Source organism: Phytophthora infestans, genomic scaffold (genome assembly GCF_000142945.1).
Source record: "Phytophthora infestans T30-4 supercont1.11 genomic scaffold, whole genome shotgun sequence".
In the NCBI taxonomy this organism is placed as follows: Eukaryota; Oomycota; class Peronosporomycetes; order Peronosporales; family Peronosporaceae; genus Phytophthora; species Phytophthora infestans.
In genome coordinates this window covers 2,788,519-2,801,859 of record NW_003303748.1, presented here as the reverse complement: position 1 = coordinate 2,801,859, position 13,341 = coordinate 2,788,519, and the positions used below count along the sequence as shown (strand labels likewise).

The following is a 13,341-nucleotide window of genomic DNA, read 5'->3' as shown; positions in this document are numbered from 1 at the left end:
GTAGGTCGCGAGCATCCAGCAAGTTGAGGTTATCGCACTGAAGCTTCCTTGATACGGACTCTTCGTTCAATAGTTGGTCCTTGAGCGCCCTCAGCTTGCGGTGTGCTGCTGGGGTGGGCAATACGTCAGCAATGTCTTCGTCGTCAGCGCTGAGGAACTCGCGCAGCTCAAAATAGCGTATTGTCAATTATTGTCATTAAATAAAAATATCGAAAAAAATCGAAATACATAATGTAACTTTGCAGCTTGTTTGATCGTGCGCAGGCGCTTCATAATGAGCTGTACCTGGTCAAGTTCCTCCTCGTAGGGAGACAGGAAGTTGCAAACGGCCAAATTTAGCCGATGGCTGGCACAGCCTATCAGCGAGACCTCCATAAGTCTGGCATGGCGCTTGTTGACTGCACAGTTATCGCCAACTAAAAATTTCACATTAGCGAGGCTCTTACCAAAAAAGGGCAGAGACTCGAGTCGTCTGGACCATTGATCACTGGTGCCATGGAGAGAATAAGACAGCGATGCACACCATTGTGCTTGTAGCAGCAGTATACTGCCATGTAGTGCTCGTTGCCGAACGTGCAGTCGTCGAGAATAAAGCCGAAGCATTCCGGCAGCTCTTCCCCGATGTTTTTCTCCGCAGCTTTGGTGGCGAGCTCCATGTCGTGAGTGATGGTCTGCTCACACACGTTCGCCAAGTTCGTGTACCTAACATAAAAACTAGAGCTAAAAAAAATATTTCGTCTAGATCGTCATGCGAACGGAAGGTTGCCCTTGACAATCCAGTCGATCCATAGGTACCGGTTTGACGCCTTCTGGCGAGCCCGCGGGATGAGAGTTCCGGTGGCAGCGGTACTGGCTGCCTCCATCTCCACCCCAAAGCGAGGGTGGTTAGCCCGCACATGAGACATCAAATTGATGTACCCAGTTTTGGGTACATGCTTTCTCGTCTTTCCGCACCGTTCATCTATCATGGGCTTGATGTAGAAGGGCGCCACTTGTTTCGGTGAAAACTTGCACTTAGTAGAAGGCGAGGCGATAAGTGAGTTGGGCATGGTGAAAGAAGAGAGTAGGTTTTGTTGTGGTGTTCCTGGGAAGTTGCAGGATGAGCTAGAATATGCGGTTTGGAGAAGTCGAGGGGCTCAAAACCAACCACAAACTGCTGGTTGTTGTTGTCCGAGAAAATTGGTTTTGGGTCGTAGTACACCTACTTCGTAAATACATATTTTGCTGAAGCATTTTTCGTAAGATAAATTATTGAGAGAAACAATAAACAATAATTGGCAATACATATATTTATCAGGTTCCCCGAAAGCGAGGCTGTGTACGGCCATCGGTACGAAATCGCCGTGAGCGATCACCGGCGGTGGCTGGAAATGTACAGTGCGCATGGATTGTACTACTATGGGAGGGGGGCGACTGCGGCGGCTCGGCAGTGCCCGGAACAAGGGACAGGATGACCCATCGGTGGCTGCCGGTGCCGTGTCTACCAGTGGTCTATGCGCGGCAGTGCCTGAATAAACTGCTGGAGCTCTGCGAGCAGCACCACCAGATTCTGGATCAAGCGGTCCAGTATGTCCAGCTTGGGTGCGTACGTACGTGCGACGGGCTCGACCGTGCTCTGTGGGTGTAACAATAAGCTCGGCTGGCTGGTCCGCAGAACCAGCCCGCTACGGTTTTCCGCGTTGAAACTGTGTAATAACTTGATCAGGTCGAACGCAGCGCGAGACGGGTGTGACGCGTCATCAGTCGTGAGACGTGCACAAGAGGATACAGATGGGGTTGTTCCAGTGGCTTCTAACTTTGTGGCACCCGAAGCCGGCGCGCTGTTCGTTGCACTACCAAGCTCAGGGCCGGCCTAGTGTCATTTTTCTCGGCACGCGGTGCGTGAATGGCTGGCGTCGGCAATAACTGGAATGAATCTGTCTCTGGAACGGACACCGGCACAATTCGGGAAGGGGCTAATGCAAACAGCGCGTTTGGTGCAAGGGAGCCAGCCACTCGTCTCGGCAACGGCACAGGTGCCTCGAGCGAGGAAGGCCCACAAGCGGTCGTCGTCGGCTGCGAAGATGACGTCGAAGCTGTAGGCGCGGCTGTTGCTGATGCTGCGTGAGACGCTGAACTAGCTGTCCCCGACGGAAGCTCCACGCGCAGAGACTGCTGAATCGCCATGGCCGCTTGCACAGGCCGGCGTCCAGGTGTGGGGGCGCCGGTAGCCGGGGTTCCCAGTACCACGGCCGCTGAACGGGCTGCTTCATCTGCGGCCGCCTATCTGTCAAGATATAGTCGCTTCTTTTGCCGGAGTTTCTGTGAGGTCCACCGTCTTCTGCATTCGCTTAGCAATGCGAGGGCTTGCCCGCACAGGAGCCGATCGTGGGCCACCCTCTACCGGAGTTGATGTTGGGGTCGGCGATTCGACAGGAGATACAGCAGGGGCTGGCCGAGGCAGGGTTCTAGAAAACCCCAAAACCTTGAAATATCAGGGGTATATATTAAATAGCATGGGTGGGTGGAATAATTGGATTTTAAACACCTATCCCTTCACCAATTCTTTTAATTTGATGCAATTACTTCATGAATTGGACAAACATAATGATTGGCTTGCACGGTGCAAAGCAGCCATTCCGTTTTGCACGCAGCAGCAATTTTCGACTTCTCCGCGGACTCTCATTCTCCAAAAACTCTCCCCTCTCCTCAAGACCTCTTAAGCCTACACTGCGCAGCATATCGTTACGGACCGACGAGATTCCAGCTAGCTCGGAGAACTCTCCTGTCGCCATAGAGTAGAAGGATCTGACTGCTCGCCTCTGTAGGAAAGCAGACACAGCCTGGAACCATGTGGATGAGTATCCACAAGGTGGTGTCTGATGCAAAATATGCAACCAGCTTCTTCAAACCACCGGTCGGAGCCACGTCGAGCGTATCAAGCATCATCTGACCAAGCGCTGCTCTGCTCAAAGGAATACACCGTTAATTACTGATACTTGCCAACCCCGTCTGAAGAGCGACACCACCAAGCCGTTTCAAGAACGATTGACATGGCGGGTGTACAGCACGGGTATGCCCCTCTATAGGATCGGACATACCAGCTTTCTCGAAGCACTTCAGCTACTACATCCAACCGTCAATTCCCCAAGCCCCGAGCAGCTAGCTACAGTGTTTCTCGATCGTGCGTACAACAAGTCAATCAAGATACTCAAAGTCGCTCTGGATGGAAAAATGGTGACCTTGGTCACGGATGGATGGACAAGCATCAATGAATTTGCTGTTGTGAACTATGTCGTCGTATGCGGGGAGTACCTTTTTTGGAGAGCGTCTACACCGGTACTCAAGCGCACGATGTCGAGTTTTTGGCAGCGGACATTGGGCGTGTTATTGCCAAATTCGATTTTTTCGAGGTTGGTGCCGTGGTGACAAATAATACTAGCGCGAAAAAGGCTGCTTGGGAAACTTTGCAAAAAAAACTTTCCAAAAACTTTCTTCCACGGCTGCATCTGCCACGGCCTACATTTACTAGTCAAGGACATCGTCAAAAATGTGAAATGGATGGATACGTTGTAGAGTGGATGTAAGGAAACGGTTACCTTCTTCAAGAAGAATCATATAAAACGTGGGCAAAGCTTTCAGCGCAACTTCAAGAGAAAGATTTACAGGCTCTCGCTAAGCCAGGCGACACAAGATGGGGATCCCTGCTGAAGTGCTTCGAGACTGTGCTGGCTGCAGAGGTCATACTATTCTCTCGTGTGTCAGCCCGCGGAATCCTGAAGGCGAAGACAAAAAAAAACAAAGAAAGACCTGCCGTGGCGTCCATACTCTAGTGACATTGGCTGAATTTGTACCACGCTTAAAGAAGACGATCGTCATCCTTAAGCCAATCTCGAAGGCGCTGAAGCTGTTTGAGAAGAACATCACACCAGTTTCGGAGGCGTACCAAGTTTTTGTCGACCTACCGAACGAGCTAAAAGCTACAGGCCTCACTGCAGCCGAATACAAGAGCGTGGAGGCGCTCGTCAGCTAGCGATTTGAGCTTATCTACGGAGATGCTCACGGCTTTGCGTACCTGTTAGACCCACGCTATGCTGGGATTGACATGGATGCTTCTCTTCGCAGCGCTGTCAAGGATTTTGCTGTACATTAGCATGACGAGGAGAAAGCAGACGCAGTGATCGTGGAACTGTCAGCTTATCATCGCCATCTCCGAGATCTGAAAGTAACGCAACCGCGACAATGGGGCCTACTCTGTGAGCGCAAAATCCCGCTTTTCGACTTCTGGTGTGGACTGAATAATCTCACTTTGTTACAGGACATAGCGCTGCGTCGGAGCGCAACTTCTCGGCTCACGCTTTCATTTACTCCAAACTTCGCATCCGGTTGGCGTCTGATCGGGTGGAGAAGCTAGTACATATTTTTTTCAATGCGAAGAATATTTGTAATATCTCGCATCTGGAAGACTTACTACGGGTGTTTGCAGAGGAAGATGAGGAAGATGACACCGGGACGAGCAACCAGAGCGAAGATTTTGTATATTGCTAAGTCTATTAATAGAATGTAGCTACTGATATATTTGTTTTTTTAAATCTTTACATACTTCTAATTAATTAATTTGACAAAAGCTGACACTCTTATTTCACAAACTTCACAGTAGTGATTTGCTCTGCACAGCAGGGTGGGATGTGCAGGTCTATCGATGCAAACGGTGTTTGCAGATTGACCATTGCAGAATGCCGTGGCTTTACGCCCCCTATACCATACTAAGCGCCCAATCAACGACTGCAGTGCACTGTACAAAAATACGTCGGGGTTTTGATGCAGTTCTTCGGCCCGTCGTCCCCTGTGCTGAAGCAAGGAAATTCAAGACTGAAACCTGAGTGGACCTCGACCGAGTTCCTGAGCTCGAGGCGATATGCTAATTGACGGAAGGACTAGATATTGATAGATCTGGATTGATAGAGGGATAGTGGGCGGCTAAATGACTGATGGGTGGATAAAAAAACATGGTGGGTGGTTTTGAATAATCCTCAATAAAACCGTTCCTGCAAACTGTCGGGGTGGGTGCCTGGTATAAACGTTTTTTTTTCGACCAATTTATCTATGGTCCAGCACCCTGGGCGGAGGCGGTTGCTGAGAGGTCAGTACCGCCACCGGTTGTGACGGCTCCGCCGTAGTAACTGGAGTGGACGCTGCTGCGCCATGACCCTGAAAAACTGCCAATGGCGCAGTCACTACGGGTGCACCCACATTGGTCACCGACAGAGACACTGGAGCGGACATGGCGACTACAACCGGAGCGGAGACGGACTCCGATCGAACAGGTCCGGTGGACGGCGACCAGGGGTCCGAAAAAGAAAACTCATAAAATTTAATTCAAAATTTAAATCTAAATTATTAGTTTTAATCTTCAATTCATTGTTGAATTGCACCAATTCATTTATGAATGTACAGCCTATAGGCTCCACAATCAACAGTACCACCCTTGAGCGCACAGAGTCAGCTCGACCTCTTGACATATACACTCTCTCGCTACAACAAGCCCTGGGACTCGGTTAAGCTCATGGTGGGAGATAGCTGCTCGGTAAATCAGTAGATTGGTAACAAGGAAGGCGCTATCCCCTTAATTGGCTGTGCTAGCCACAAATTTTAATCTGGTCGTGAAGGATTTTCTGAAGGAGGAGGACGAGCTGATCACGAAAGTTCACGCGCTGATGTTCAAGCTTCGGACTATCAAGGGTAGAGCGATCTTACGCCACGTCTCCTATCTGACTCCGCTCCTGCGGAATGAGACCATATGGTCGAGTACGTACGAGATGGTCGAGAGCTTCAGCCGTCCATAGCTCAACTTGGTCACAAAATGCTTGTTGAGCATGGGGTGCAACCTTTGCTGCTGCTGCGGGCCGAGCATGAGCGAGTCAAAGTGTAGATTGATGACCTTACTGCTTGTGAGGCGGCTACCAAGATGCTACAAAAGTCTACACTGACGCTATTGGCTGTGCGGTGTCTTTTTGACCAAGTCATCAAGCAATACCCGTCCCTGATTGCTCCGACAGCAGCGGCATCCGCCATCGTTAACTATCTCAATTTAGAGCAAGGTATTGTCATGCTGCAGCGGGGTGAGGTACTAAATTTGGCTGAGAGGACGGCCTGTGCAGAATTTAGAGCGCCAAGTTTGGAACAAGCACCCACCAGAGACGCAGATGACTCTTCGATTGTCAAGGCCGCATTCAAGAGGCACAAGGTAGCCAAGCCCTCGCACTTCGTGGATGTTGTCTACATCCCACCGACTTCGAATGAGTGCGAGCGCTTCTTTTCTTCGGCCAAGCTCGTGCTGTCGGACCTGCGAAAGCGAATGACCCCCGAGAAGCTGGAAATGATGATGTGTCTGATGTACAACCGCGACCTGTGGGACGTAAACACTGTTGATGAGGTACGATCCAAAATTGGGAGGAATAATACTAATAATAAAATTATTCATTTCTTCTCTTGACGAGAAAGTACTAATCCATGCATTGGATTTTCGGGACCCCTGTCGGCGACGGAGACGGCATGGTAAACCCCAAAAGCCAAGCCGGCGACGAATGCGGGGGGGGGGGCTGATGACGGAGGAGGTGACGGCATGCTGACCGTGAGCTTGGGTGGGGTGTGGTTTCTTGGATGTTCGTGTTGAGGGAGCGATAACGTGAGCTACCAGCGCTCCGATCTCCGTCCGTCGGCGCTGTGACTGCTCTGGCGTTTGGTCACTCCCTATTCCGGAAACCTCTGTTTCGAAGCTCCCATATGTCCATCGCATCGCAGATTCCCACCAGCTTGGCGAGCGCAGCGTAGACATCGTTCACCACTTAATTGACCGCTAAATTTCTCTCCTTTAAGACAGCATTGTAGCAGGCTTCTAGCTCACCCACGGGGATTGATTTCAGAACACGCTCGTAGTCATTGGATGGCTGAATGGCAATCAGCGAATGTAACTGGGCTACACACGTGTATGCTGCATTGTCGATGTTGTCGAAAAACCAATCATAAATTAAATTGCACTGCTACATGTATCCGGAATACGTGAAGCTTGTCGATTTATGAGAGCTCAGAGTGGTCAAGGCAAACGTGAAGTCCAATCGGTAAGTAAGCTCAAACTGTATTTTTGACATGGCTACATAAAAAGATAGCCTTTTTCCGGACCGACCAATCAATTTTCGTTTTGTAATGGAAGCGTTGTACGAGCGAGTCTTGGTGCTTGTACCGCCTAAGGAGCTCCAAGCAACGTCGAATCTCATACTACAAGAGGAGTTCTTAGCTCTGGACGACGCATTAAACAATGTGCTAGCAGCATTTTTAAAGTTGGAGGAGGTACGCAGCGCAGTCTCGAAGCTGGAACAGTCGAGCACTGTACGCAGCTCCAGTCTGCTCAAAGCGATCGAGAGGACAATTGCCGTACAACAGCAATTGGAGAAGCGATTGCAAAAGATAGTGGCGAGCTCCTCTGTGGTACGCCAAATTATTTCTTTGGCTCTGTCGAGTGTGGTATTGATCGTAGTACATGGATTCATCTAGAGTGCTACGTTGGATAAGCATAAAGACCCTATCACAACTATTGACCCAGTGACGGAAGCTCAGAATCATGAGGAATCCGATTCCGAGAGCAAGAGTGAAGAATGTAGCCATCGGTTGCTACTACTCGAATCGAAGGATCAGACATCAAGGACTTTAACCTCACGGGTGAACGACGCTAAGAGAAGCGTTCATACACCCAATGAAGTCGATGCTACGACGCGCAAACGGAAGATAAAAGTCAAGCCACCGAGATATTACATGGACCGTGTAAAAGAAGTCGACGCGTTGCCTCCAAAAGAGCGATTACTGTCTATTCCTCACTTGCTTGGGGAACTGACAGTTTTTTTGGAAGAAGATACTAGCTACGGACAGCGCTTTCGATTCACCAGCTTCCTGCAAGATATTCTTCGATGGATCTCGCAGATGGCAGGGGAGCGACAACATCTTGAGATGTTCCTGGATTTCACGGATAGAGTGAAACATTTTGTTAGCAAACTCCCACACACAGCACAGACACTCGGTCTTCAGAGGTACGCAGTGTAGTGAACATCTTAATATGGATGGGCCAAGATTAACACTGCTTGCCACGCTACCAGACTTACCGACACGCTTTCTGACGCGGTGCACGGTAAACCGATATCGTTCGGCAAGGTCAGGCCTCGAAGACCAAGACGTGGGTGATTAAAAGCATCGACGAGTTGATATGATTGAGTAAAGATCAGTGTCAAGCGTCAGACTGCTATTACTATTATCTTAACTTTCTGCTAAACTAATGTTTGGAGTACACGTTTGGAGACGCTCAGCTAGTTTAGCCTTGCAGATACGCTAAAATAATCGGCCACGTTAGCAAGATGGAGACACCAAGCAGCAGCGTGCCCACCCAACGCAGTACCGTTAGTAAATTTGGAGAAGCTTGCTCCGAGCATTCATTTGTAGCCTCGTCTGGATATTGAGTCTTGAAGATGTTTTCCTCAAACTTGTCACGACTCCATCGCGTCCGCGAAAGAACGTCGTCATCCCGTTCAAATTCATCTTCTACGTCTGTATCAGACTCGATGTATTGACGGGTACCAGAACGCTGACGAAATGATATCAGTAGCACTTGAAATATATCGTCGCCCTCTACGGCGTCTTGTATCTGGACATCTTCGGCGTTGTTGCGATTCTCGAGCTGCTCGGCCACAGACTTGTAGAAAATCGTGTCTCCACCACAAAAAGGGTTGCGTAGATTCTTCATGAGCAATATCCGCGCTTTATTTCTGATTGAAAGCTGGAGTTGAGACGCGGCATCTTCTCTTACCATCACTCCTAATCAAATTGCCTTCAATCGAGTCGAGTCGCTTACTGGCAAACGTAGAATTCCTGTGCGACTCACATATCTGCACTTGCTTTGCTTCGCTCAACTCTCTCCTTTAGAATGAAATTCGGTGTATTTACTGCTCTGCTCGTGAGTGCGATTATTGGCTTCGCTTCTGCTCAAGACCCCAATACCGCAGGAGGACAAGCCGGTAGCGTCGTATCGGACCCTAACGCCCCCACTACTACGCAGCCCACCACTGTACCTCCGACTGCTGCACCTGTTGGAGTTAACCCTGGCCTACCTGCCCCACCCGCATTCGCTGCACCGGCAACGCAGGCACCGTGGGATGCTAACCCAGCGCCTATGACCGACAGCAGTGGCAGCGGCAGCTTCGGTAGCGCTGGCGATATTGAGACACCCCGAACCAAGAAACCCAAGAGAGTCACGGAATCGCCATCCACGCCGACTCCGGTTGAAGACTCGAGTGCCTCCATCCCGGCGACGACTGCGTGGGCCATTGCGGGACTGGCCTTGGGACTTGTTGCGATGCTTTGATAAGGGAAGATACGCACGCATGATCCCCCACGATACGACAAGCGCGTTGTTGCAACGGATTTTCCTAGTCAGTTCCGTAGCTTGAAGATGGTCGATAAGTTCTGCATAGTATTTCGCCTAAAATCTCGACACACGACCTCCGTGTTTGATCGCAACGCTCACAGCTGGCTACATTTTTCCCCCTATCGAAATCAGAGATCGATCTTGCAAAGCTGCACGGATAAAGAACATTTCTGAGAGCAGATTGACACATGAAAAAAAAATAGTTTACGGGGTACGCGTGCTACATACTTATTAGTGGTATTACAGGTACAATGTGCTCTTAACAGACATCACCACTGTCGCGCGAACATCAGTGTCCTTGGAGTGCACGGTGAGACTCTCAACTTGTACGAAGTGAGTCAAACGTGGCGGCATGTCAGTGCAGGGCCCCCAGTATTGGTATTAAAAAGTGTTGTGACCTCGTAATGGCTGCGAAAAATTACATGTATAATACTGTTGCAGCCTGAGCATTGTCAGATTGCACGACGGGCGCCAGCCGGTGGGCACCACGGCACACGAATGCCGAAAAAGTCTTTTGGAGCACGCGCTGGCCCAGCATACCGGCATACTGGTATACTACCAGTCTGGTAGTAGGGTTGCCGTCCTCTATGCTGCATAGAAGACGTTTGGTTCCGAACATCTCACTGAGGTGCCTACGAGCGGATGCGTGTCCACCGTCGTTGCCATTGGCAACTTGCCAAGCTGTTGCCATGTAAACTCAGTTTTGGTGCGCCAAGCTCCGTGCGCCGACCGACTGATGACGAGTGTCGCAGCGTTCAATGTCCACATCGGGCCTTTTGTTCGCACTTCGACAGATCAACCAGCTTGAAGCTGGCAGCGCTCTATTCGGGGTAAAATCTCATTTATTTAAACTAAGTTTCACTAAACAACCCTCCCTTTCAGCCAAATCCATGGTTTTCAACCCCACAACCATCACGGTGACGTTCGTTTGTTGGTCGGTCGCACATGTAGAAAAACATCATGCGGTAGGCACGGCCCAAGTCTCTGTAGCAGCTGGAAGATATCGGAGCTGAAACTCGCCCAGCTGACAGGTCTTCATTCTGACTTTTGCCAGCAACTGCCAAGCAGCTTACTACTCCACCACCTCCACCCCACCAAGTATCATGAAGGTCTTCGGCTTCCTCGCTGCTGCTCTTGTCATTGCCGTCGCTGCCGGCCAGGACGCCACCACGGCTGCTTCGACCGCCTCGTCGGCTGCTGCCACTACTGCCGCTTCGACGGCCGCCTCGACGGCTTCGTCGGCTGCTACGGACGCTGCTGCCACCACATCTACGACTGCCCCCGCTGCCGGTGCTGGTTCGGCCGCTGCCGGTTCGACTGTGAGCGGCACGGTCGGCACCACCTCGGGCTCCTCGGACGCTGCTACCACGTCGGGCTCCAGCGACACCACCACCACGACCAGCTCGGGTTCTTCGGACGCCACGACCTCGGGCTCCACGGCTTCGTCGGAGGCTTCCGCTTCGGCTTCGGGCTCGTCGGGCGCCGCCTCGGTGGCCGCTGGCAGCGTCGCTGCTGTGACCGCCGCCGTCGTCACCTACTTCTTGTAGACATCTGGAGTTGTAATGCTGCAAATGCACAGTTCCGCTTGACGTGCAGGTCGCTTGAATAGACTTTATGACTGAAACAAGCGGCGTGCTCGTAGTTCCCTACATGTCTGAGTGCTTTCACCAGAAACGATAAAAACTCAAAAATACTTGAAAAATCTAAGCATCGTACGAGGACTCTGTCATATTGTTTTGTAATATTGTGAATCTCGGTCAAATTTGCCGATGCTACCCAAAAAATAAATTTTCAAGTAGTATATTTTATTTTCAACAGTAAATAATTTATTTCCAGGTGCGGCAAATACCCAAAATGTATTTACGGATTTGTGTGTAGAACATGATTAATTTTACTCGCGGACGTTACTGCGAGCATGAGGGCCAATGTGGCCTTCTGTTTATGTTTTACACAAATTGTAATAAGGAATCATTATACGCGTGAGGAAGGAAAGTGGTGAGCATTCGATTAATGCACAGATAATGTATTTCTGTAATGTTCAAGCTGCAATTATCTATTTGCTAATAGCGTTTTGCCCAACGATATTTATTGCCGCAGATCCAGGACATAGGTATAAATGATATTGTTGGATTCCCTGCGCAAAGATGAACTGAGACAAGTTATATCGCTATATCGATTTCGATGTCGTTTAAGTTGCTGTCTTCGTCGGCAAGGATAAACTGGGACACCTTGTCCACGATCTCTTTGAACTCTTCACCAGCAAGGAGGCGGCAAAACCCAGGACTGTAGAGCTCATGACAAGCAAGCGCAAGCTCCGCGTCGGCGCCCAGAGCAATAGAGAAAGCTGCGACGGATTGACGGCGGCACTCCGTGGACACCTTCTTCGTACCGACGGTAAAGCTGCGCATGGTAAATGCGAGAATGGGGCCAGAGTGCAAAGTAGTTCACCAAATTTGATTAATGTTAGGCCAGAATTCTAGGACGACAGGCCTCACATAACCCAATTCACATGTCAGTGCGCATCCATCTAGGTCGCTATCAATCTATCTAACGAGTGCAAGGAGGATGAGCTATTTCATCTTAAATTTCAGGTGGAAAATCCTCATAATAACAACATGTAAAAGCACTACGTTTGACCGTTAGTCATTTCAACATTTGCCGGCTAGAGATAAGATGGTGATGATCAACCTTTTCTGTAGCGTCGTTGGGGAGACGGGAAGTGCCTTCCCTGTTGCTGTCGATGAGAGTGCAACGGTGGAAGACTTAAAGATAAAGATTAAGGAGAAGAAAGCGGACGACTCAGCCCTGAAAATTGTAGCTGCGAAGAGCCTGCAGCTCTTCCTGGCGAAGCAGCCCGTTGAAGAGGAGGCTGGCAAAGAGGTCGTCCCTGTTTACCGCTCTTCTGCGAAGGATATGGAGATAAGTCTCAAGTGGCTCGCAGACGAACATAGGGCTGCTCTGAAGCCGGTTAAAGGAGAATCCGACGATTACATCAATGCGCTGACGGCCGGAGAACTGATTCTGGACTCAAAGATCTTAGCAACGTGGTTCTTCACGGATAACAACATGGAGCTTTTATCTAGTGAGCAAGTTCACGTGCTGGTGGTGGTACCAAAGGGGACTGGTGGCGATCAGATACTCGAAAGTTCAATCTCACACGATGCGTTCACAAGGATCCACGAACACACTTGTCGAATGAGTGATAATGTGGAGAAAGAAATTCGCGAACGGGATCGTAAAATTGCGGATGAAATCCGAAAACGAGATCGTAAAATAGTGGAAGAATTTTGCGAACACTATCGTAAGATATTGGAAGAAATCCGCGAATTGAATGATAAGCGAGCGGAAGAAACTCGTCAACTAGTGGAGCGTACAATTGCGAGAGCTTTAATCCCTGCGACACCGAGTAAACCAGATTTACAATTGGGCTACGAGCATGTTGGCCTATTGTTGCAGAATGGATACGTCTCGAGTGCAGAAGAAACAGTCGGAGCAGATGCCTTTTGGTCAGTGGAAGTTCAGGCCCAAGTCGACTGTATTAAGAGGGAGGACTCTTTTGACGCATTCATTACTCCTTATTTCACCAATGCACTGGACAGCCACGATGTCGTATTCGTCCATAGCGAACTGTATAACTCGTTGCCGCAGTCTGGGTTTGGTAACAGCAATACCGCCCAAATTCCAGATGGATTTGTGACCCATCGTGGGATGTATCACAAGGAGCCTGAACCAAATGATGGTGTCAGTCGAGCGGGCACATCATTTCGTTTTGGGAAAGCAATTAAGGCACTATTTGATTGCCTTGTTCTCTTCGAGAGCAATATCACTGAAGATCTGGAAGGGGCTCCATTTGGCCAAGTTATGCAATACATACAGCACGTATTCCCTAA

At 49.7% G+C, this 13,341-nt stretch overlaps 1 protein-coding gene across 1 annotated transcript; it reads left to right on the top strand.

The window, feature by feature from the left end:
• Positions 1 to 12,124: 12,124 nt before the first annotated feature.
• PITG_22829 (Crinkler (CRN) family protein) lies at positions 12,125 to 13,341 on the top strand (the record flags this gene model as incomplete). Its single annotated transcript, XM_002904574.1, has 1 exon — positions 12,125 to 13,341. A coding segment is annotated over one exon (1,212 nt), but the record flags the coding sequence as incomplete, so codon positions are not given.